This window comes from Ahaetulla prasina, chromosome 4, assembly GCF_028640845.1.
Source record: "Ahaetulla prasina isolate Xishuangbanna chromosome 4, ASM2864084v1, whole genome shotgun sequence".
Lineage (NCBI taxonomy): Eukaryota > Metazoa > Chordata > Lepidosauria > Squamata > Colubridae > Ahaetulla > Ahaetulla prasina.
In genome coordinates, this window is record NC_080542.1 from 250454 (window position 1) to 272065 (window position 21612).

At 61.6% G+C, this 21612-nt stretch overlaps 4 protein-coding genes across 7 annotated transcripts; 2 read left to right on the plus strand and 2 right to left on the minus strand.

Annotated features, from left to right (window-relative positions):
* Positions 1-80: 80 nt before the first annotated feature.
* Positions 81-8821, minus strand: PELP1 (proline, glutamate and leucine rich protein 1). 2 transcript variants are annotated; one of them, XM_058181314.1, is made up of 18 exons: positions 8712-8821; positions 7514-7578; positions 7293-7398; positions 7041-7190; positions 6885-6956; positions 6740-6799; positions 5866-6016; positions 5471-5603; positions 5291-5378; positions 4801-4889; positions 4593-4709; positions 4168-4318; positions 3946-4084; positions 3689-3744; positions 3244-3450; positions 2161-2979; positions 1288-1947; positions 81-253 (listed from the first exon to the last, which is right to left on the minus strand). In XM_058181314.1, the coding sequence occupies exons 1-18, from the start codon at positions 8802-8804 to the stop codon at positions 161-163; spliced, it is 3249 nt and encodes a 1082-aa protein (XP_058037297.1). In that variant the 5' UTR covers positions 8805-8821; the 3' UTR covers positions 81-160. The 2 variants fall into 2 exon arrangements, with proteins under 2 accessions (XP_058037297.1, XP_058037298.1); XM_058181315.1 differs by lacking the exon at positions 8712-8821 and adding an exon at positions 7695-7928.
* Positions 8334-15849, plus strand: ARRB2 (arrestin beta 2). Its single transcript, XM_058181347.1, has 15 exons — positions 8334-8375; positions 8834-8864; positions 9925-9985; positions 10475-10519; positions 11051-11247; positions 11366-11425; positions 11546-11613; positions 11807-11942; positions 12399-12483; positions 12685-12757; positions 13714-13851; positions 14013-14096; positions 14176-14255; positions 14336-14390; positions 15182-15849. Exons 1-15 carry the CDS (start codon positions 8353-8355, stop codon positions 15267-15269), a joined length of 1224 nt encoding a protein of 407 aa, XP_058037330.1. The 5' UTR covers positions 8334-8352; the 3' UTR covers positions 15270-15849.
* LOC131197379 (uncharacterized) lies at positions 15840-17988 on the minus strand. Of its 3 annotated transcripts, XM_058181358.1 has the most exons (9): positions 17898-17988; positions 17727-17781; positions 17592-17646; positions 17419-17492; positions 16953-17183; positions 16797-16859; positions 16504-16558; positions 16294-16364; positions 16053-16215 (listed from the first exon to the last, which is right to left on the minus strand). In XM_058181358.1, exons 1-9 carry the CDS (start codon positions 17986-17988, stop codon positions 16203-16205), a joined length of 708 nt encoding a protein of 235 aa, XP_058037341.1. In that variant the 3' UTR covers positions 16053-16202. The 3 variants fall into 3 exon arrangements, with proteins under 3 accessions (XP_058037340.1, XP_058037339.1, XP_058037341.1); XM_058181357.1 differs by lacking the exon at positions 16294-16364 and having other exon boundaries at positions 15840-16215; XM_058181356.1 differs by lacking the exon at positions 16294-16364 and having other exon boundaries at positions 15840-16254.
* Positions 17987-18822, plus strand: MED11 (mediator complex subunit 11). Its single transcript, XM_058181396.1, has 3 exons — positions 17987-18185; positions 18266-18396; positions 18474-18822. The coding sequence occupies exons 1-3, from the start codon at positions 17987-17989 to the stop codon at positions 18609-18611; spliced, it is 468 nt and encodes a 155-aa protein (XP_058037379.1). The 3' UTR covers positions 18612-18822.
* Positions 18823-21612: the final 2790 nt, after the last annotated feature.

The following is a 21612-nucleotide window of genomic DNA, read 5'->3' on the forward strand; positions in this document are numbered from 1 at the left end:
GCCGAGCAGCAGAAGAGCAGAAGCCAGGCACCGCCTCCTTGGACGCCGCCTGCCAGCCACAGCAACCCAGACGCGGTTCACGTGCTCCAGGGAAAAACTTTATTGAACTTCCAGAGTGAAAAAACACCAAAGGCTGTTTGGAGCAGGCCCCCCACTCATTTCAGGAGCCAGGCTGGGAGGGGTCTTTCTCCTCGTCCGGCGGGCAGTCCACAAAGTCTGCCAGCATGGCCTCCGTCTCATCCAGGGCTCTGGCCTGAGGGGGGAAAGAGCCACCGTCAGCTGGGCCCACCTGCTCAAAGCACTTTCCAGGCTTGCAACAGGAGCAGCAGGGGTGGAGGAGGTAGGGATGGGGTGTTTCTGCTTCAAAGGGCAAGGCTGCCCACATAAGGGCCCAGAAACAAATCCAGGAGGAGGGCTGTGGTCGGGCTGCTCCCAAGGGGGCAGCCAGGGATGAAGGCTCTTCAATCGGGTAATCCAACTATTCTGTTCCTGGTCTCCACTAATGTCATTGCTAAACTGGGTTTTTCACAGCAGTTACAAATTTGGACAAATTACCACCAACATAAGAACTACTGCTCCATGCAGAGGCAGACAGGGCCTTGGAGCAGCCCCTTCCCAGATTGGAGCAGAAACCCCCCCAAGGGTAGAAATGAGTGGGACTGAGCAGCCGGCACTCCTCTGAAGCGGTGGGGGAGGGTGGCACAAGACAGCCCAGGCTTCTCTCTGCCCAGAGAATGGGGCAGGGGGTGCATGGAGCAGCTCTAAGGGGACCCTGGCCAGGAAGAGCAAAATTCCCCTCCCTCTCTGGGTGTAGAACATTCCCTGGAGTGCCCTGTAAACCAGGCCAGCCGAGGCTGATTTTGACAAAGCTGAAGTGAATCGGACTCCCCTAATGCTTGAACTGGAGACCCCCGAACTTCCCCACAGCACGATGGGCTCAGCGAGGAAACCAAGAAGCTCCACAGAAAAAGACAGTTTACTCAAATGCTGCGGAGGCACTCATCCAGGCACCCTCGTGAACTTACCGGCAGTCCCAGCTTGTGCATTGTTTTTAAACTCCCCTCAAGACTAGGGCCAATGAGGCAACATCAGACTGGCCTTAGCGCAGGCAAGCAGATCGCTTGAAAAAGGGGTCCGAGGAAGGGGGTGGGTGCCCCTTTGCTCTCGAACACAGAACACAACTCCAAACACACAAGCACAGCGCATTTGCCCTGGGGCTTCTGAACCTTCATTCCAGGAGGAGGGCCTCCCCTCCTTTGCCCTTAGCTGGCCCTCACCGGCTCTCACCTCTTCCTCCTTCACTTCCACCACCTCTTCGTCAGGCTGCAGCACCTTCTCCGGATCCCCCTGCTCAGCCGCAGAGTCTGGGCCAGCCTGTCCCCGGTCCACGCTGGAGCCTACGTGGATGGCCTCCTCCGGCTGCAGAGACATGGCAGATGCTGCCTCCACGGTGCCCTCCTTCTGCTCAGAGTGGCCCTTCTGGTCCATGGGGGGCCCCCGCAGGCCAGGCCCCTCCTGCAGGGGAGGCAAAGGGAGGGGCTGGGCCCCAGGGAGCAAAGGCAAGGCCGTGTCCTCCTCCGCCCCCACGGTCCGCTCTCCCTCCTCTCCCTCCTGCTCCTGCTCCTCCTCAGGGGGGTGGAAGGCTTCCTCCTCAACCTCCATCAGCAGCCCAGCTCCCCCATCCTCCTCTTCCTCCTCCTCCTCCTCCTCCTCCTCCAGCTTGAGGGGCCCATCTTTCACAGCAGGCAGGAGCGCTGGAGGCTCGTCTTCGTTCCTTCGGGCCAGTGGAGGCGGCAGCCCCGCCTCCTCCTCTTCCTCCTCCGTCAGGCCTTCCTCTTCCTCCTCTTCCTCCTCCTCCGTCAGGCCCTCATCGTCATCATCATCAAAGTCATCCTCTTCCTCGTCCATCTCCTCAAAGTCCCCCTCCTCTTCATCAAACTCTTCCTCCTGGCCAGCCAGAGGAGAGAAGCTTCTGAACACACACCCACACCTAAAGCATCTGCTCTGCCAAGGGATGGAGGCCGTCCACCCTCGAGCCAAGGCTGAGCCCAGGGATGAGAGCCATGGCCTTCTCCATAGAACGCTCGACACCCCTACCCCACAAGGGAGGGGAGGGGCTTTGAGGCCAGGGCCACCAGTGGTGCCCTAGCATGTCCTCACCTCTTCCTCATCCAGATACTCTTCGTCCTCTGGGAAGTCATCGTCATCCTCCTCCTCCTCCTCCTCTTCGCTGCTGTTGATGTTGATGACGGTGGGGTCCTCCTCCAGCAAAGCAGGCAGGGGGGCTTCGGCAGCTACTGCAACCGGGGAAGACGGTAGCACCGGCGTTGCCGAGGGAGGCGGTGGGATCCCTAGGGAAAGGGGCGTTGGGGGCTCCAAGGGGGCCTCCTCACAGGCCACCAAAGGGGATGTGGGGAGAGGAGGGGGCGCAGGAGGGGCAGGCAGGGGCGGGGGGGCTGGAGCAGCCGCAGGGACTGTGGCAGAGTTAAGGGTGCTGGTTGTCTTTCCCAGCTGCCCCTTGGGCACAATGACCACGCTGTCGTCCGAGTCGCTCTCCAGAGAGATCTCAACGTCCTCTTCTTCCTCCTTGTCATAATGGACGAAGACAGAGCGCCGTAACTTGGCTCCGGTGGCCAGAGCAGCTGCCTCTGCAGTGCCCGGAGATGGAGGGGGAAGAGGCTCCTCGGGGACAAGGCGGGGGGGCGGCTGAGGGGCTGCAAACCCAGGCAGGGGCAGGCCCAGCGAGTTGGGAGGGAGAGGCCCAGGGGCCGGAGGGAGGGGCCGCGGGCCAGGGAAGGGCACTGGGACAGCCGGGCAAAAGGGAGACAGGGTGGCAGCTGCAACCATCACAGCAGGGGAGACCTCCGAGGAGCCAGGCAAGTGGGTGGATGGAGCAGCAAGGGGGAGCTGCAAGGATGGCACCCGAGGGTGAAGGAGAGCGCTGCAGATGACGGCGGCCTCTGTGCAGAAGGAGGAGACCTGCAAGAGAAAGGTGTGGAATGCCAGGCAGGGGGAAAATCTGGGGGGACAGAACACCCCACTCAACAGCCCCAGAGAACAGCCACTAATTCAGGCCTCCCCTAGGGCAAAGCAAAGGGCACCTCACTAAAGGCCCCTTGGGACACAAACACCCAGGTTGGACCCCCCCAGGCAGAGGGGGAGGGTCCTAGGGTCATGCTCTCTGCTTCAGCCCAACTAAGCAAGGGTCCCTGGATCTCCTTCCGGGAGAGAAAAGCACCTCACCAAAAGGTTGGGATCTGTGCGTCCCTGGCTCAGCAGCCGGAGGGCGCAATGCAGAGGTGGGGGGCAGGCAGGGGCAGGAGATAGGCTCAAGGCCAGCAGGAGCCGGTAGAGTTCACGCCTGCAGCTGGCTTCGGTGAAGGGGGATCCCAGGGGCAGCTCTGCCTGGCCCAGCCGGATCAGCAGCGGGATCACCAGCTCCTGCAACCTCTGGGGTGGGGGGAAGAGACACACACTCCAAAAATGCTGAGCTGCTCTGTGTGCTTAGAAGACCAGAGAGGGCCTCCCACGATGAGTGGCAGGATTCTCTGAGCACATGCAGAGGGCCTCCCTCTCAACCAGAGCGCTCTCCTCCCTTGGCACAGGTCTAACCCTAACCCTCCCAAACCCCACATCCTGGGACAGCCGAGCCTGTGACCACACCAGCCATGGGAATCGGCCTGCTCACCGTGTGGAGCTGCTCCTTCATAAGGCTGCCAGACAGGAGGATGATCCGGCTCAGGCCTGGGAAAGAGAAAAGTTTTGCTTGGGCTGCCCTAGGCCAGATGTGGGTCACTGCGAGCCCCTTTCAGGAAGACAGAAAAGGGACTGGGAAGAGGGAGCCCTGTCTGTCCCCATGCACTCCTGGCCGAGCTCTGGGCAGGGCCTTTTAGGGCTTCGACGTTTCCCCTAACCCCAGCAAGAGCCACCTGGTGGAAAAGTCACCTTGCAAGGCGGCCAGGCACACATCGCTGTTGGCCTGAGGGTCGTGCTTACGGAACGGGCACCCGAGGCTGCCCACTGCGGACAGTTTGGGCTTCTTGGCAGCGCTGGGCTTCCCCTCTGAGGCAGGGCTCAGCTGGATCTGGGTGGGGGCAAAGCAGGTGAGGGAGTGCAACCCTTGCCTCCTGGGTTATCCCCACGAGAGAAGGTGTGGAGGTGTCTCACCTTCAGGGTGTCGCTCGGAGGGCTGATGTCGCTGATGAAGTGTCCCAGCAGGGCATCGCTTTGGCTGCTGTGCCCCACCAGGACCCCAGAGGCTGCTCCGGCCACTTGTACCCACAGATCTAGGACCTGGTACAGCCGAGCCCGAACCGCACTGAGGAAACAGGAAGGGGGTGAGTTCCTCATCATGCTGCCTCCGGGGCTGGGGGATCCCTGGCAGCAGTTCCAGCTGAAGGAACCATGGGAGAAGGGGATGGGCTCTCTGCTGTTCCGCCCAGGGACAGAACAAAGGGCCAAGCAAGGGCGGCTGGCCTGGGACAGTGGGAGCCCAGGGCCCAAGTCTCCTGCAAACGAGGATCGACCCCTGTGAGGTGGGCCACAAGGGGGGGAGGACCGGCAGCCAGCCCTAGAGACCTTCCACAACCAACCTGTAAGGCCGCTGCAGTCCAGGGGAGGACAGATCCTGGCCAGCGCGCCACATGTTCAGCACCTGGGGAAAGAGGCGGCAGAGGGCCCCCCCAAACCGCACCAAGCGAGGACCACAACTGCAGAAGGGAGAAAAGAGGCTGCCTGCTTTGGGGATCCGGCACAAGCCTTCAGGCCCCTGGTCCTATTCTCCCCCCTCCCCCCACTTACGCCAAGATGAGGGCAGTCAAAAGGTCTAGGGCCTCCAGGTGGATCGAGGGGAGCAGCAGCATCCTGAGGGGTCCATCACCAAACCAGCTCTGAAAGCAGAGGGAGGGTCAGCCAATACCCTCCCTCAGTGTTTCCAGGGGGTCCAATTTGCACAGAACCAGCACAGATAGCTCTAACTGCAAAGTCTTATAAAAACTGTTTAAATCCCCCTCCCCAAATTATGAAGGAATCCATCTCCGGGTAATCCCAGCACTGCCCACTGCCTCCTAAGACGGCGGCACCCCTCACAATCGTGACCCAAAGGGTGGGGGTCCACGAAGGCCTGCACCTGTAGCACAAATGTGGAGGAACCTTTTTCTTCTCTCTGCGCTTCCTTCCTTCCTTCCTTCCTGAGCTGCTCTTGTCCTGAAGCCTTCCTTCTCTCCTTTTCCCTTTTGTCTGGAAATCAACCCAGTTATTGCAAGAGGAAGCGGCACCGTCACACACTCACCATGTTCTTCACAGAGACGTCAAGGGCTCGACAGACGAGGTCTAGGATGGCCTGGACAGGAACTGCAACAGGAGCCCCAAAATCGTTCCTGAAAGAGCAGGGGAGACGGGCAGGTTGAGATGGGGCCCACAGCACGGCAGGGGCACCCAGAGAGGAAGGGGCACAGGGTCAAGGCTGGACCTTAGCATCCGGCAGAGGCATTTGGCCAAACCCGCAAACCGGTGTTCTGCCAGGAGGAGGAGGAGGGAGTTGGTCTCTTCGTTCCGTGGCGGCAGCAGCACCTCCTCTCCAGGGCCATCATAGTGCAGCGGTTCTGAAAGGAAGAGCAGGGCACAAGGCTTATTTTTTCAGCTGTGGGCCAACGGCTGCCCCCGGATGGGAATGCAACTGGGCTCCAAGGCAGCACCTCCGTCTCCATCGGACAGCCAGAGACACTGGGGTTCCCCTCCAGCAGACCACCTGCTCAAACAGCGGCCGACAAGCTACCACTGGGGACAAATGGCTGATGAGCGAGCTGGCTCGGCCTTGGAAGGCAGAAACAGCCGGAAGCTCTTTTATCACTCGTGCCCACTCACCTGTCTCAGCCCCCTCATACAGTGTGCCCAGGAGGCGGTGCAACGTGGCCACCAGAGAATGCGCTTGCTGCTCCCAGGACTCGCGGTACTTGAGTCCCTGTGCGAAACCTGCGCCCAGAGAAGGTAGGAGCGCGTAGCATTCGCAGGCCAGCTGGGGGAAAAGGAAAGCAGCAGGGGTGACGTGAGCAGCTGACGGGAGGCATCACCCCCACTTTCTGAGATGAGGACAGCTGGACAAGGAATGGAGAAGAGAGACACCAGCCCCCCCCCCCACTTCATTGAAGCAGAGGCTGGACAGCAGGGCGCCAGTGATGCCTCCTCCCACAGCGCTTCCCACAACCAGGTAGGAAGAATCACGTCACAGCACAAGGCACCATGCTAAGCAATAGTGCAGCTGGGCCTCTTGATGATCACAAGCTGAAGGTGGCCAACAGCTGAATAGAATTGAAGATGAAGAAAAAAGCAAGCGCGATCCCAGAATATTATACTAACTTCAAAGGAAAGTACCATTTTCCTGTACTTTGCATTGATGGCAAAAGAAACAAGAAACAGAGAGAAGCACTACTCAGAGAGAAAACCCTTCAAACCCACACAATGGCTGCACCGGAGTGCTTGGCAGCTATTGTGCCACACATTTTGCCCAGAAGCGTTTCTGGCGAGGTGATTCTTGCTGGCTCCAGTCCTCCCCTCGACGCCAGCTATACCACTCGCCCCACTAGCCGGTCACAACCGGGAGGATCCAGGAATGGAAATTTCAGCAAACAGGAATACTTCATTTTCACTTCTGATGCAAGCAGCGGCACAAATATAATCCTGCCTGCCATCCAGAGAACCAATTGTAAGTACCGCACGGCCCCACAGACCAGTTTTTTACCCGCTGCAGGTGAGGCGTTTCCGCATCCATGCAAGACAGGAAATAGGTGGCCAATTTGCCCTGCGGTGAAAAAGGCAGCAGTGAGTAGGGAGGCCGTAGCAGCGGCTGCCCACAGTCTACTCTGTGTCCGGCGCCAAGCACTTACTCGCAAGGAGCCACAGGCTCGGGGATAAAACATCATGCACGCCTGGCATCCTTCCAGGACGGGGAGCTGGCACTGACCAAAGGGGGAAAAAAGAAGCGGTAAGGCCAGATGGGCCTTCTAGGAAAGGCCTCCACCAGGTTTGGGGAAGGGTCTCACCTCTGGTTTGAGAGCCAGCAAAGAGGTGAGCAGTCCGGGAATGTGGTTGGTGCCGATGTCCCGGGCCAGTTCCGGCAGCTGAGCGGAATACCGCAAGAGATCACGCAGAACCAGGACGGCCAGCTCCATGGTGGCAGGGGGATCCTGGGACTGGGGGGGGGGGAGAAAGGCAGCGGGTGGGGCAGAGCTCCAATCTCCACCCTCGAGGCAAAGGTGAAATACCGCGGGGGGAGGGGGCTTCCCCAGACTCACCTGGAGCAGGTGCTGGAGGCTCCGCAGCCAAACCAGGCAGTTCTGCGCGAAGGTCTCCGAGCCGCTCTCCGTCACCAGCAGCGACAGCAGGCAGAGGCCCTCGAACCTGCCCGGAGAGCACCGTCAGCCGCCCAGCCGTCCTGCCCACCCGCCAGCACCCACTGCCCCCGCCGGCCCGCCCCGAGTCCCCGGCAGAGGTGGGGGGAGGCGGCGGGACTCACCGCGTCTTCATGGAGCCCATTCGGGCGCTGCTGAGGACCAGCAGGCTGCTCAGCGACGGCGACGCCTGGGGCGGGGAGAGACTTCAGGCCGCGGCCGGCGGAGAAGGAAAGGCGGCACTCTGCACGCGCGCAGGGGCTACCTGCCCCCGCCCGCCCGCCCGCCCCGCCCCGCCCCGCTCACCTGCGCCTGCCCCCCGCAGTCCCGCGCGCAGCGCACCAGCCCGGCCAGCCCCGGGGGCGGCGGCGAGGGGCCCCGGCGAGGCACCAACAGCCCCGCCAGAGCCTCCAGCGCCAGCCCCGACGACGGCGCGAAGGGCGGCGAGGGGGAGGCGGCGCCGGGGGACGAGGAAGAGCCGCCGTCGGCGGGAGACGAGCACGACAAGGAGCCGCGCCGCCCCGCCGCCGCCGTCGCCGCCGCCGCCATCGCGTGCTCCGCGAACCTCCCGGGCCGACTGCGCCTGCGCGCGGGCCTGGGGGCGGGCCCGCCTTGCAGCGCGGAGCATGCCGGGAAGAGGGGCCCAAACGCCGCCCCGCCCGGCCGGGGACCAGAGGCCGCCGCCCCGCCCTCCGCCACGCCACGCCCCCGCGGGCACCCCCCCCCGCCGAGCCCCCCCTCCTTGGCGAGCCCCGGGTGGCCTGGGAGGCGGGGGGAGGGGAAGCGGCGAGGGCGGGGCGGCGGGCGCGATTGGCCGCTTCGGCGCCCACGTGACGGCGCACGGACCGGGCATGGCTTCCCTGTGGTCCGCGCCGCCCTCCCGCCGCGCCGCGCCTCCAGAGCTGCCCCGCCAGTAGCAGCCGCGGCAGCGCAGCCGAGCGATCGCCAGCCGAGCCCCGCCGGCATGGGGGAGAAAGCGGGCACCAGGTGCGCATCGGGGGCCCGAGGGGGCCGCGTCGGTCAGCGGGGCGGGGGGCGGCCTTTCTCTCCGCGCGCAACCCGGAACGGGCCCGGCCCGGCTCGGCTCCAGCAGCTCGGCGCCCCGCTCCCACGCGGGCCGTAGCCGCCCGAGCCCGGTCCGGATGCCCGTCGCGCTCGAGGGCTGGCGGCTCGGGATTGGGGGCGGCCGCGGCTGGCCGGCGTGGGGGGGTCCGAGGGGCAGCCACCTCCCCTGTCGCGGCCCCTCGGTAGCCGGGCTGCGCCCCGCCCCCGCCCCGTTGCCCTCGGCGCCCCGGCGGCTCTCCTTGCGCGCGGGCGCCGCACCTGCTGCCGGGCGCTGCCCTGCCGGAGGGTCCGCTGTGCTGGAGAGGCTCCGGCTGTTGGGGCGGCGGGGGGCGCAGTTCTGCCTGGCCACATCCTCTTTTTCCTTCCTTTTTCTGCCGCAGAGTTTTCAAAAAGTCCAGCCCCAACTGCAAAGTAAGTCTTTGGCTGCGGTTTTGGTTTTCCTTCCCTAGGCGGGGAAGGAAGAAGCGGGACTCGGCCGAGCTGAAGGGCGAACTTCTTTGCAACCCCCCCATGGGCCTTTGGTGGCCGCGTGGGGGGGGCAGGTAGAGGGAAGGGGACAGGGGGCTTCGGCTGTCGTTCCTCCCACCCCCCACCCCGTTCCTGGGCCCCTGACTCCTCAACTGGCTCGGCAGAGGGGCGAGGGGGGGGGCCAGGCTCCCCCTCCGTCTCCTCCGTGGCGACTTCCTGTCCTCCTTCCCCCCACCACCACCGCCTGGGCAGCTTCCTTCCTCTGGCAGCATAACCTGCCTGCCTGAGAGCTGCTGGCTGTGGGGCCTGCCTGGGACAGGAAGAAAGCTGTGCAAGCAACTTCAGCTCCATCTTCAGAGTGGCAGCCTCTTTCGGCGGGGGCAGGCAGAAGCAGGACTGAGCAGCGGAGGGGGGACTGGGACTAGTGCTCTTAGCTATAGCGCTGTGCTGCTGCAAGGTGAAGGGCAGGCCCGTCCACCTGAGGAAGGGCAGTGGGGTGGGGTGGGGTGGCCATGATGGCAGAGTAGAGAAGCGAGGCAGGTGGGGAGTCTTCCGCAGGGAGCAGGCCGGTTACTGGGGAACTGAGGCTGCCGGGCCAGGTGAGGCTGGGGTGGCAGCTGCGGTGCTGGAGGTTTGTTGACACCCAGCATCTCCCTGGCGATGCTTCTGGGCCAGGCTGGTTGCTGCTGTCCCCAGGGGGAGGGGGAAGTGAAGTAACAGGTGCAGGCAAACCTCAGCATGATAGAGAGGAGGCTGCCCTGGGGGCTAGAGGGAGGAGTAACAGGATGGAGCCCCTGGAGCTGGACCAGATCTGATGTCCAGCTGTCAGGTGTATCGGAAGCAGTATCGGGCAGCCATGGGGTGGATGCTCCAAAGGGCTTCAGGCCAGGGGTGGGGGAGTTGGTCCTTATGAGGAAAGGTAGCCCCAAATTGGGTGGGGAGGGTTCCGCCTTTGAAGGACATCAGGAGGGGTTCACAATTCCCTCCACTTTGTCTCCACCAGCTCACTGTTTACCTGGGAAAGCGTGACTTTGTAGATCATCTGGACAGAGTCGACCCTGTTGGTAAGCAAGCGAGGCTCATAAGAACGGCCCCTAGGGGTTTCCTTTGCAAAAACAGGAGGGCAGCTGGGGACAGAGCGGGCTCCAGCTGTGTTTTGTTCGCCTAAGAAGGGTGCCGCGTTCAGATGGTTGTGTTAGTACATCAGCCGAGTTGCCCCTGAGGTCCCGGAAGTTGGGGTGGGAGAGACAGATTTTTTTTAAGCGTTCAACCCAGAAATCATTATATTGAAACTGTCAGGCAGGGCTGGGGGAGGGGGCTGCTCTTTCTGGATGAAGTCAGTGAATTCATTGCCAGGGGGTTCTGTGGCTGTGATGAAAGGCCAGGTCAGCTGTTGCCATCAGACAGGGCACAGTGGGTCACCTGAGGCAGGAGGCTCTTCCCCACAATCGGAGCCAGTGGGGAGAGATGTTAGAGTGGGGAGATGGCTCTGGGCCGGGGCTCCTTGTCTCTTTCTTTACACCCCCTCCCGTTCCCTTCTTTCTCCCTGTCAGACGGTGTTGTTCTGGTTGACCCAGAATATCTCAAGGATCGGAAAGGTGAGTCAGGTGTCCAATCAGAAGAGGGGATCTTGGCAGAATCCTCCTGTTGGGGGAAGGGGCAGCTGCGTTGGTGTGGAAGATGAAATGAGATTTGGGGAGTCTGCCAGAGAAATCTGATCTCTGCCACTTTCCTTCCGTCCGAGGCAGACCCTCAAAAGGCCTCAATGCAGAGACAGCCGGCTTTGGTGGGAAGCAGTCTGGCCTTAGGAATCTGACGCTGCCTCTTCACCCCGGATGACAATAGAGCAGAATTAAATGGGAGGGGGGAGGGGGGACCTAAAGAGGCATGGATTACAAACAAGGAATGGTCACAGATTGCCCTTTGAAGGTCAGAGTTCAATTGGCCCCTGAAGTCATCCTCACTTTGTGCTTCAGACCAGCTATTGGGTACGGAGGAGGGTGGACTCAGGAGACTCTCAAGCATCCTGGCCTACGGGAAGCAGGACTGGCCCTTTCCGGCTCCTCTTTGCTTTTCAGTCTTGGGGGCTGGAAGGAGGTGCCTCTAACGCAGTCTCCCCCTCTATCCAGTTTTTGTGACGCTGACCTGTGCCTTCCGCTATGGCCGTGAGGATCTGGATGTCCTGGGCCTCTCCTTCCGCAAGGATCTCTTCCTGGCCTCCTGGCAGGCCTTCCCCCCTGCCGAAAGCACCCCCGAGCCCCTCACCCGCCTGCAGGAGAGACTGCTGCGCAAACTGGGTGCCAACGCCCACCCCTTCAGCTTCATGGTAAGCCGGCCGGTCCCCGCAGCCCCTTCTGCCCCCAGAGTGGGCCGCCTCTCTTTCCCAGGAGCGATGGCCCCTCCCTGTGAAGACCCTCCAACACACCCTTCCGTCTGTTCCACAGATCCCCCAGAACCTGCCCTGTTCAGTGACGCTGCAGCCGGGTCCTGAGGACACGGGAAAGGTGGGTCTCGGGGGTGGGGGGTGGGGGGGCAACGGAGGGGTGTGTCCGGCGAGAGGAAAGGGGGGGATGAAGTGATTGGATTGGCAGTCCCAGCCCTGAGACCGGCCCTTTCCCTCGCAGGCCTGTGGCGTGGACTTTGAGATTCGGGCATTTTGTGCCAAAAACCTGGAGGAGAAAATTCACAAAAGGTAGGGGAGCAGCCCCTCCACCAGAGCCAGCAGGGCGTTTTAAAACGAGGCTGCCATCTCTGAGGCCCTGCCTGGCATAGGCCTCTTGGCTACGCATCTCCCTGCCCACCCCGCCTGAGAAGCTGCCCCCAGCATTGGGGCTTGATCCCCTGCCCTCCCCCTGCTGACTGCTCCCTGCTGGGCCCCCTCCCAGGAACTCCGTCCGCCTGGTTATCCGGAAAGTCCAGTATGCCCCTGAGAAGCCTGGGCCACAGCCCATGGCTGAGACCACCCGCCACTTCCTGATGTCCGACCGCTCCTTACACCTGGAGGCTTCCCTCGACAAGGAGGTAAGAGCTGTGTGGTAGACCCTTGCGGGAGGTGAAGGGAGGAGAAACCGCCCTGCCCGACAGGGTAAATGCTTTGTGCCTGATTGAAAACTTAACAATTCACTCTTCAGGAAGCTCCACAGGAAGCAACGTGGCTTTGGCCGGTGTCTGCAACTTCCCAAGTTTTGTAATAAGTTTGTAACTTGGGAACTGCAAAGGAGGCCTCTGCTTCTAGAAATGAGCGTCTTAGAAAACACCACTTAAAAAAATCTATGACTTGAGTAAATGAGATAGAAGGCAACAAGAGTTTGGACAGGCGACTGAAAAATCCATACTTGGTGGATTGTCAGCCGGGGCTGCCACAGTCCACAAGCTGATTTTCACAAAAACTCTGCCTGTTTTCAAAGGGGGCACAGGGGGACTCGTTGTGCAGGACTGGGGGGCCAACATGTCTGCCTGTTTTCCTTCCCCGACTAGCTTTATTATCACGGTGAGCCAATCAGCGTCAACGTTCACGTGACCAACAACTCGAGTAAAAGCGTGAAGAAAGTGAAAGTGGCCGGTAGGGAGGGGCACCGCTGGCTGTAAGCCTGACTTTGGTGGGCGGGGGGCCTCAGCGCTGTGGTGGTCCTCTCGTATGGCAGCAGAGCACAGGGGAGGGGGCTGAAGGAGGCTGAGGTGATGTGGGGGAGAGATTCCTTGGCCCCTCCCTCGGTTAAGCAGTGGAGAGTCTCCCCAACTGACCTGCCTTCCCTTCTTACAGTGCGGCAGTACGCAGACATCTGCCTCTTCAGCACCGCCCAGTACAAGTGTCCAGTAGCCCAGATTGAGCAGGAGTGAGTATCCTCCTCTCCCCCCCCCTCCCCCCCCCCGAAATCTAAAAATTTTCCCTACCGGTTCTGTGGGTGTGGCATGGTGGGTGGGTGTGTCCTGTGACTGAGTAGGCATGGCCAACTCAATGTCACTCACAGCCATGCCCACTCAGTTACAAACCCACACCACCAAGCCACGCCCACAGAACCCAGTAGGAATTCCTATTCCGCCTTTTCCCTTTTTGTGAGATACCTGCAGCTGCAGCCACTCCACCCACTTGCCACCCGCTCGCCACCTGTTCACCCTTCGCCTTGGGTTGGGGGCCGGTGCCCAGGACCGCCCCATTCCCTGAGGCCCCGGAGCCACCACCTGCTCGCTGCCTGCCTCAACCGGGTCAGGGAATGCACCATTCCCTAACACCAGCCTTGCCCCAGAGCCACCGCCCACTCTTCCTTCGCCATGCGGTGTGTACTTCCTTTCCTCCAGCGGCTGGCTGCCAGGAAAGGCAAGTGTCTGAAAGTTACTGGAGCCACTCTCCTTCTTGAATATGCCGCTGCCATCGCCACCTTCTTCTATGCGCTGGCTGCGTAAGCGCACACCCAACCTGCCGTTGATAAATGAATGAAATAAACGGTGGCGAAGGAAGAGTGGGCGGTGGCTCCGGGGCAAGACTGGTGTCGGGGAATGGTGCATTCCCTGACCCACTTGAGGCAGGCGGCGAGCAGGTGGCGGCTCCAGGGCCTCAGGGAATGGGGCGTCCCTGGGCCCCAGCCCCTGACCAAAGGCAAAGGGCAAGCCGGCAGCGAGTGGGCGGCAGCTCTGGGGAAAGGCCGCAGTTGGGGAATGGTGCATTCCCGGATCCAGTTGAGGCAGGCGGCGAGCATGTGGCTCCGGGGCCTTAGGGAATGGGCCCCAGACCCTGACCGAAGGGCGAACGGGTGGCGAGCGTCTGACCTGTCCTTGCATGTCCCCCTCCCAGAGACCAGGTGGCCCCCAGCTCCACCTTCTGCAAGGTTTACACGCTCACACCGCTGCTGACCAACAACCGGGAAAAGCGAGGCCTGGCACTGGATGGGAAACTGAAGCACGAGGACACCAACCTAGCCTCCTCCACCATGTGAGCAATCTTGGCCGGGGTGCCTGTTTTGCCACGCAGGCTGGGCCCTGCAGGCTCCGGCTTCGTGGGGACACTGCTCAAGAGCCGGAGAGCTGTTTTTCCGGGGGGAGGGTTGTCTGTGTCCCACCCCCACCTCCAGCCTTCCTCTCTTTGCTTTGCAGCGTGACAGAGGGCATCAACAAGGAAGTCCTGGGCATCCTGGTCTCCTACAGGGTCAAAGTGAAGCTGGTGGTCTCCCGGGGAGGGTAAGTCCTGGGCAGGGGCTGGCTGGATTTGCCCCCTGCCTTGTGCCTAGTGACCGAAGGCTGCTTCCCTCCTTTCCAGGGACGTGGCGGTAGAGCTGCCCTTCGTCCTGATGCACGCGAAGCCACCCGAGCAGCCCTCCCCGATACAGCCCCCAGCAGGTGAGGCCCCTCCCCTCCCCTTCCCCCCACAGGGCCGGTTCACTGCAACTGCTTCACCCTCCTCTCTCGTCCCTCCCCAGATGTGCCAGAATCGGACGCGCCAATTGATGCCAACCTGATTGAGTTTGAACCCAAGTAAGAGGCGTGGCGGGGGGGGGAAGTCTCTTGTGGGGGCGCAGAGCGCAACCCCTCGTGGTAGATGCGGGGGGGTGCAGAGACAATGGGGCAGCTGCAACCCTTCGGATCAGAGCACCATTCTGGCCACTCCCTGCTTGAGCCATGCCACGAATTCAGCCGGGGCGGATGGTGGTCCTCCCTGACTCCTTCACCACGTTCTCTCTAATGGGCCCTTTGGCAGAACACGCCCCCCACTCTGCTAACCCCCTACTCTTCCCCCCACTCTTCCGTAAAACACATTTCTAGCCCAGGAAAAAACAGCCGCCTTGTTCAGGGTGCCCGTGGCACGCTTCCGATCTTCCCACAGACAGGAAATAAAACTTGTTGGAGCACCAGGCTCCAAGAGGTTAAATCTATAGGGAAGCTTTGGACACGGACGTCCCAGCCAAAGAAAGCCTCATCAGGAGCTACTCTGACTCAGGGAGCCGCTGAATACCAAGCAGCCAAGCAGAGGCTCAGAACCAGAGACCCATAGTACTTGGTTTTGCCTGCAGAATGTGTGGGGCTCTAACCCCTTGGGTGGCGACTGGAACTTCCCATTTGGCGGAGGGGCGGCTATACTCCCTTGCAGAAGTGCATCTCATCTGCCCCACCCCGAGCCCCTGATGCTGGGCTTTCCGGTTTTCGGGGAGATCCCACCACCACCACCAATCGGCAGCTGGGTCTCTGCACAAGCACCTGCTGTGGGGAGGGAGGACCCAGTCTGCCCTCACCACAATCTGCTCCCCTTTCCTTCCCCCCATTCCCAGCTACGGGCAGGATGATGACATCGTGTTTGAGGACTTCGCCCGGCTGCGCCTGAAGGGCATGAAAGACGATGACGTGGACTACTGCTAAGGAGCTTTTGGGGCAGATCCCACTCCCCGCAAGCATCCCGTCCGATGACCACCTCCCCACTTCCCACCCCGGTCCTATTGCTGTAGTGGAGGTGGGGTTTTCATGTGACTAAAATTGGGGACAGGGTCCTCCCGGTTTCTGTCCTGTTTCCCTGCTTCTACCCCGTCCTTTTCCAAGAGGAGCTTGATGTATATAACGAGCCGCCCACCCACCCGCCACCCCCTCCGTCTCGCGCACTGGAGTCATTTATTGGGCATTACTGTCAGATGGTCCTGTCCTCAAGTACCACTTTGCTGTTGTTTCCCCTTCCTCAAGTTTTCTCTTTTATATCTACTATTTTAACTGTTTTGGAAGACACCGATAGTAGAATTGGCCCCCACTTTAAAAAGGGGGGGCACTTATATCCAGGAATGAAAAACGCTTTGGATGAGCTTTGCTCTGGGGCTCAGGACGGCCTGCTGCTCCAGCCCCAGTTGGGGGAGAGCGACCCTTGGCCAAGCCTCCTGCCCCAGATGTGAACTTGCACCCGAAGAGGCACACGGCCGAGCAAAGAGCAACTGAATAAAACCATGAACTGAAACAGCTTTTTATTCATTTCCCAGGCATAAAAGCAGGCGGCTGGGGGGAGGGAGGCAGACAGGCAGGGAGGGACAGCGCAGGAAGTTGTTTCTGCTCAGCAAAATTCCTCCGGTTGGCTCAATTCTACCTGTTTCTGTAGAGACAGCTGGCATTTGGGCAGCGGCCTCCAAAGGGCAGGGCAGGGGGGGAAATTGCCCTCACCAGGCCGGGTCTTCAACACCTCCCAGCACTTGGATCCCAAACCAGCAGAGCCCAAATCCACAGGAGTGACTCTTGGGTTCCAGCTGCAAGGCGGCAGCTGTTTCCGGGTGCTGCTGCCTCTTCTGTCAGGTGGCTCCCAATAGCTGCCCCTCTTCAAGGCAAAGCGCTGCAGCAAAGACAGGCAGGTGTGGGACCCTGAGGCCGCCTGCGCACACAAGATACATACACACCAGCAGCCGCTTACCTGCCTTCCCAGGGAAGGTGATCCGGATTGGGGTTGGGCTCCAGCAAAGGCTCCCTTCCTTTTCCAGCCACCTAGCGAGAAACAGCCCTCTTCTTCCTCTTCCACACACGCACCTTCCTCATCCAGGCAGGTTAGCTCCAAAGACCCCTCCCTACCCCACCCCATCCCCGCACAAAGAAAGAGAAGGGTGCCCTGCCCAGTTTTGCCTACCTTGGAGGATGCGCTGAGGCTGCTGCCCCCCCTTCCATCTGAATCCACACCAGGCCTGAGGGCAAAAGGGGAGGTGGAAGGACAGGTTCAAAAGCTGCAGCTCCCCACTGCCACCCCCACCCCCAAGCTGTGCAAAGGCTTCCTGTAGGGTGGGTCTCCCCAGCAGCATCTTGGGGGCAGAGGAGCATAAATGTTGGGAAAGACCTGCACAAGTGTCTTCTCCCGCCAGCAGGGGGGGGCGGGGGGCTAGAGTGCCTGGAAGCAGAGGTAGGTTGTCATGAAAGGAAACTCACAGCCCGGCCTGGCCCTTTGCCTGGCTCAGCTTCTCCTGCAGACGGGTCACCTTCCTCCGGTACCTGAAAGGGTGGGGGAGAGAGAGAGAGATGGGGGAGCTCCAAACTCAGATTGCAGGGTACCACGGGGGAGGGGGGAGGTTGCTGCCCACTCACTTCTCTTCCTGCTCGATAGCCCGGTTGACCCGCATGGCCTCCAGCGCCTTCTCCCTCAGCCAGCGGGCCTCCAGGGCCAGCCTTCCCGCCTGGGCCTCTTGCAGAAGGGCCCGGGCCTGGCCCAGCTCCGTGCGCAGCTCTTCATTCTCCCGGGCGAAGCTCCAGGCGCGGCACTCGGCCTCCTGGTGCCGTCGGGTGAGCGCCGCCAAATCCCGGGCAAGGCAGCCCAACCTGGCAGGCAGGCAGGCAAGCTGAGCGCCCCGCCTCAACCTAGAGATCCTCAACCCCGCCAAGGGCCGCCCGCCTCTGGCAAGACCCCCCCACCTACCGCGGGGACAGAGCCTGGACCCCGAAGGGCCCTTTCCACTTACGAGGGCGTGGGTGCGAGTTCTGCGCATTGGGTATCCTGCAAAAGTGGAGAAAGGTCCGCGCGCCCCCTCCGCCCCCCGCCTCGGGGAAGGACTACCTGGCGCGCTGCTCGCGGCTCTCGGCCTCGGCGCTCCGCAGAAGCTCCGCCTGGAGGGCGACCTGCTGCTGCGACTGCGGCGGAGAAAGCGGGAGCGCGTCGGTGGGGCGGGGGCGCCTCGTGGAGAGACCCCGCACCCTCCCTCCCTCCCTCCCTCCCTCCCGGGCGCTCACCTCGCCTGCCTTGCGCCGCAGCTGCACCGGGAGGGCGGCCGGATCCGCGGGGGGCCTGCAAGACAGCACGGGAGAGCGTCTCAGCCGCGGCCTCGGCCGGGCGCCCTCTCCCCGCCGACCCGCCGCCCAGCTCACCTCGCGGCGCCTCCGCCCGGCCGCTGCGCGTCCAGCCGCTCCTGGAGCTGCTCGTCTGCGGGGCGAAGGAGACACTCAGGCACCGCTCCGGTGGCGGCGCGTTCCGCAGACACCTCCGGGGCCCCGCCCCCTTCCGCAGCCCCGCCCCCGCGAGGGAAGCGCGCAGCTCACGTCGCTCCAGCAACCGCCGCAACCCGCGCCAGCGCCCCTCCCGCGCCCGCAGCTCCGCCCGCACGTGCTCCCGCCAGCCTCCGCGCCGCATGGCCGCCCGCCGCAACGCTCGCCGGGACTTGCAGTCCGGCCTTTTCAAACCCGCGAAGGACGCAGGCGTGGAGAGGATGGCGGCGGCGGCGGCGGCGGCGGGGGGAGGGGGCGCCTACAGCCTGGGCCTGGCCAACGAGCGGCTGCGGCTGCTGGAAGAGCTGGAGCGCGAGATCGGGGCGGCGCTGCAGAGCGCAGGTGGGGCCCGGCGGTGGGGGAGGGGGCGCCCCTTTCCTCCCTCCCGCTGACCTTCCCCCCCCCCCCCCCTCCCCCCCCAGGCACGGTGATCCTGGAGCTGTCCAAGGAGAAGCCGAGCGAGCGGCTGCTGGACCGGCAGGCGGCGCAGTTCGGGGCCTCGGTGCAGAAGGTGGAGGCGGAGCTCTCGGGCCAGATCCGCTACCTGACGCAGGTAAGGAGGGGGAGGGGAGGGGAGGGGGAGGGGCTGCGATGGGGCCCTGCTGACCCCCCGCTCCCGCCCCCGCGCAGGTGGCCACCCGGCAGCCGCACGAGGGCTCGAGCTACGCGGCGCGCAAGGACTGCCAGATGGCCCTAAAGCGCGTCGACTTCGCCCGCCTCAAGCTGGCCGAGCTGGCCCGCGGCTGCGAGCAGATGCTGGAGCAGTAGCGCCGGGGCCGCGTGCCCCGAGGGATCGCTTCGGGGAGTGCCGGGCCAGCCCCGGACGCCCGCCTGGACCGGCAAGCCCCGGCGGGGGCGCGGAAGCCTTTAGCGGGCACCGGTTGCTTTCTGGACTTTGCGCCATCGACTTGACCTTCTTCCTCGGAGACCTCGTGTTGGGGAAGCCCCGCAAATAAAGTGGGTTGATTCGGAAAAAAAACTCCGGTGAATGAGCTGAGATGGGGGGGTTGTTAATATCCCCCCGATATTGAGCTGCGTCTGGTCAAGGCCTGTCCGAGGCTGGGATCCTGAGGACGTCGAGGTGACGTTTCCTCTTCGGACACAATGGCTCCGGCCAGACAGCCACCCCCATTAAGGGCTGCCTGGGGACTACCAGGCCCATCTCTCTCGGGCTGTGGGGAGGGGGAGCTCCAGTGGTCCAGCTACCCGGGGGTCTTTTTGACCAAGGGGTTAAACTCTAACCTGACTGTGCCCCTAGGTGATCTTGAGGTGTGGGATGGGAGAAAGGAGTGGAAGGGTTCCCAGAAAGTGGGGAGGGGGAGCGGGGCAGAGGACTTTTCTCCCTCCCTCCTTCCATCATTCCTTCCTGCTTGGAAGATGGTGCTCTACATAACACGTGAGTGGGTGTAACAAACCTTGAAAGTAGCCTTCCCCTTTGACAGTCAGCTCGGGACCCGAATTCAAGGCTTTGGCGGCCTCCCTTGACTGCCCTGCTTTTCTTCAGCCCTCCTTCCCTCCCATCTTGGACAGGATTTTCCAGGAGGGCGGATCTCCAGGCCCTCCATCTCCCTCTGACAGGGTGGCTTCTGAACAGAATGTGCACAGGATCCCCTGGGAAATTCCAGACAAAGGCTGGGCAAGCCCCCAGTAGCAGGAAAGGAAAGGGTGCGGGAGGGATGTCATCCCAGGCTCTGTGCCACCCCAGCACAGCTGAGCTGCGGTTTACACAAAGATGTCATGGTCTCTCTCTCTCACACACACACACACACACATCTGTCTCTTCTGGCATTTGTGGAGAAACCAGAACGTGCCAAGTGTAACCCTTGTCCTGGAAGGCTGAAGGTCTCCTGGGTGCCTGTGGCTTTTCAGGCCCATAAAACTGTTGTAGGGGGGGAGCCAGAGCTTCTCCGGTCCACCCACCACCACTCCACGCCCAACTGTGGAGCAACTGGTATCATGGTGGAGGAGAAGAATCTCTAGCGTAGGGCTGGGCAACTATGGCCCCTTTATGACCTATGGACTTCAACTCCCAGAATTCCTGAGCCAGCATGCTGGCTCAGGAATTCTGGGAGTTGAAGTCCATAGGTCATAAAGGGGCCATAGTTGCCCAGCCCTGCGTCTAGCGTGTGGCCAGACATTGGTATGTGGGGCAGGGAAGGGACCTGGTGGCCCCCGAATGCAGCTCCCGATGGATGCAGCATGGCTCCCGCTTTCAATCGGCGTCTGTCAAGGCGAATTTTAGGGCCAAACATTAAAAATGCAGGTCTCAATTTTACATATTAAACTTGCACAAAGATCTGAACAGTAACGCTGTTTTTGCTCCAGGTGTCCAGCATTTGCAATTTCTGCCTCGCCCAGCTTCCCCCTCCCCAGACCCCCACCCCTCTTTCAGCCAATCTCAGAAGTTGCTACACTTGGCTGTCCTTTGTTTGCAAATATTTGGTCTGGAACTTCCCAGGCCTTGTTTCTTTTTCACCCACAGCCCTCCTCCCCTCACTTCTTACACCAGTTCAGTGCAGGCTGTTTTGCACTCGGTGCCCTGTGAAACAACTCCTGGGGGGGGGGAGCAAGATGTCACACACACCCCAGTTCAGCTTGTTCCAACATCAGCTGGAAAACCCCTTGAAGGATCAGATGTGCTAGCAGAAGTGGGGAAGGAAGCACTGGCCAGACATGAGTCATGCTTCTGCTGAATCAGGCTTCTGGCCAGAAAACTCACTAGCGGAAGCTGTGTTTTCTACAAAAATATACTTTTATTTGTCAGAAGAAAAAGTGAAAGGTCCACAAGAACAGTGTCAGCCTCAGGTGAAGGGAGGACATTCCTGAATCCACAGGACACAGTTCCCTTCTGTGCACACACACCCCTCAGCCCCCATAGCCTGAGCCAGCGGCTGCATCTGCTCTGGGCCTCCAAGTGGGGGCCCCTCCGGGTCTCTGTAACATCCACACCTGAAAAGGAGAATCGGAATTAGCTCCAGAATGAAGCATTAGGGACTGCTGTGCAGGGGGTGGGCACATAGCAAGATGGCTACAAAGTGGAATACAGGTACCCGTGGGGCTCAGTTCTCCCCCTTCCAGAGGTTTCCCAACAGCTGAACATCTGCCCTTTCCCCCTTGAAATTCTGACCAGCCCTCTGGGTCTGAGTTCCCTTCGCAGCTGGCGTGCGAGCCCTTCCCCCGCTCCCCCAGGGGCCGGCCATGCGCCTCAAAGGAAGAGCAGCTTCTCTGGTGGGTGACAGCCCCCAGGCCAACTCCAGAGGGAGCCTGTGGGGCAGGGATGGCTGAGAAGGAGCCCAGAAAAAAGGGGCCCAGAGAAAGTGGGCAGAGCAGCCTCTGTTCTGCTTTGCCACAATTCCTTTCCTGCTCCCAGAGTTTGGCATGCCATGTCTGACAAAGGATGTGGGAGGTGGAGACCCCCTCATTTCCAGATAGTGGCTGCAGCAAAGGCCCCTTCTCTTGCACCACCTTCTCCATCTTGCCCCGGAAGTTCTGGAAAGGAGTGCCATCGTTCTCCTGTTCCGGGCATCCCAAATACGGAGGGGAACCAGAGCAGCAGAGAAGATGAACCTGGGCAGGAAGCCCACCTGTTGCTCAGAGGTCAGGGCTGCCTGGCAGCCTCTCCTGGGCGGCCTCCACCAGCACAGCAGGCCAATGACCACAAAGAACAGGACGATGCCCAGCGCAGACAGGACAGCAGTCTGGTGCCACCGTGGCACACCCTCCTCTTGGCCAAATTGGGTGGGGCTGACCTCGGCAACGGCACCTGCTG

Bases quoted from the DNA above. Each gene is read 5' to 3' on its own strand.
- LOC131197379 (XM_058181356.1), bottom strand. From the start codon at position 17,988: ATGCGGCGCGGAGGCTGGCGGGAGCACGTGCGGGCGGAGCTGCGGGCG. The intron at 17,184-17,418 runs GTAGTCCTTCCC...CCTGCCTGCCAG, and splicing joins AGCCGCGAGCAGCGCGCCAG to GTTGGGCTGCCTTGCCCGGG. The intron at 16,255-16,503 runs GTAGGCAAAACT...TTGTGTGCGCAG, and splicing joins GCCTCAGCGCATCCTCCAAG to GCGGCCTCAGGGTCCCACAC.
- MED11 (XM_058181396.1), top strand. From the start codon at position 17,987: ATGGCCGCCCGCCGCAACGCTCGCCGGGACTTGCAGTCCGGCCTTTTC. The intron at 18,186-18,265 runs GTGGGGCCCGGC...CTCCCCCCCCAG, and splicing joins GGCGGCGCTGCAGAGCGCAG to GCACGGTGATCCTGGAGCTG. The intron at 18,397-18,473 runs GTAAGGAGGGGG...GCCCCCGCGCAG, and splicing joins AGATCCGCTACCTGACGCAG to GTGGCCACCCGGCAGCCGCA.
- ARRB2 (XM_058181347.1), top strand. From the start codon at position 8,353: ATGGGGGAGAAAGCGGGCACCAG. The intron at 9,986-10,474 runs GTAAGCAAGCGA...TCTCCCTGTCAG, and splicing joins GGACAGAGTCGACCCTGTTG to ACGGTGTTGTTCTGGTTGAC. The intron at 11,943-12,398 runs GTAAGAGCTGTG...TTCCCCGACTAG, and splicing joins AGGCTTCCCTCGACAAGGAG to CTTTATTATCACGGTGAGCC.
- PELP1 (XM_058181314.1), bottom strand. From the start codon at position 8,804: ATGTGGCCAGGCAGAACTGCGCCCCCCGCCGCCCCAACAGCCGGAGCC. The intron at 7,579-8,711 runs GTGCGGCGCCCG...TCCCCGCCCCAG, and splicing joins AGGGCAGCGCCCGGCAGCAG to GCGTCGCCGTCGCTGAGCAG. The intron at 6,800-6,884 runs GTAAGTGCTTGG...TTTTCACCGCAG, and splicing joins GAGCCTGTGGCTCCTTGCGA to GGCAAATTGGCCACCTATTT.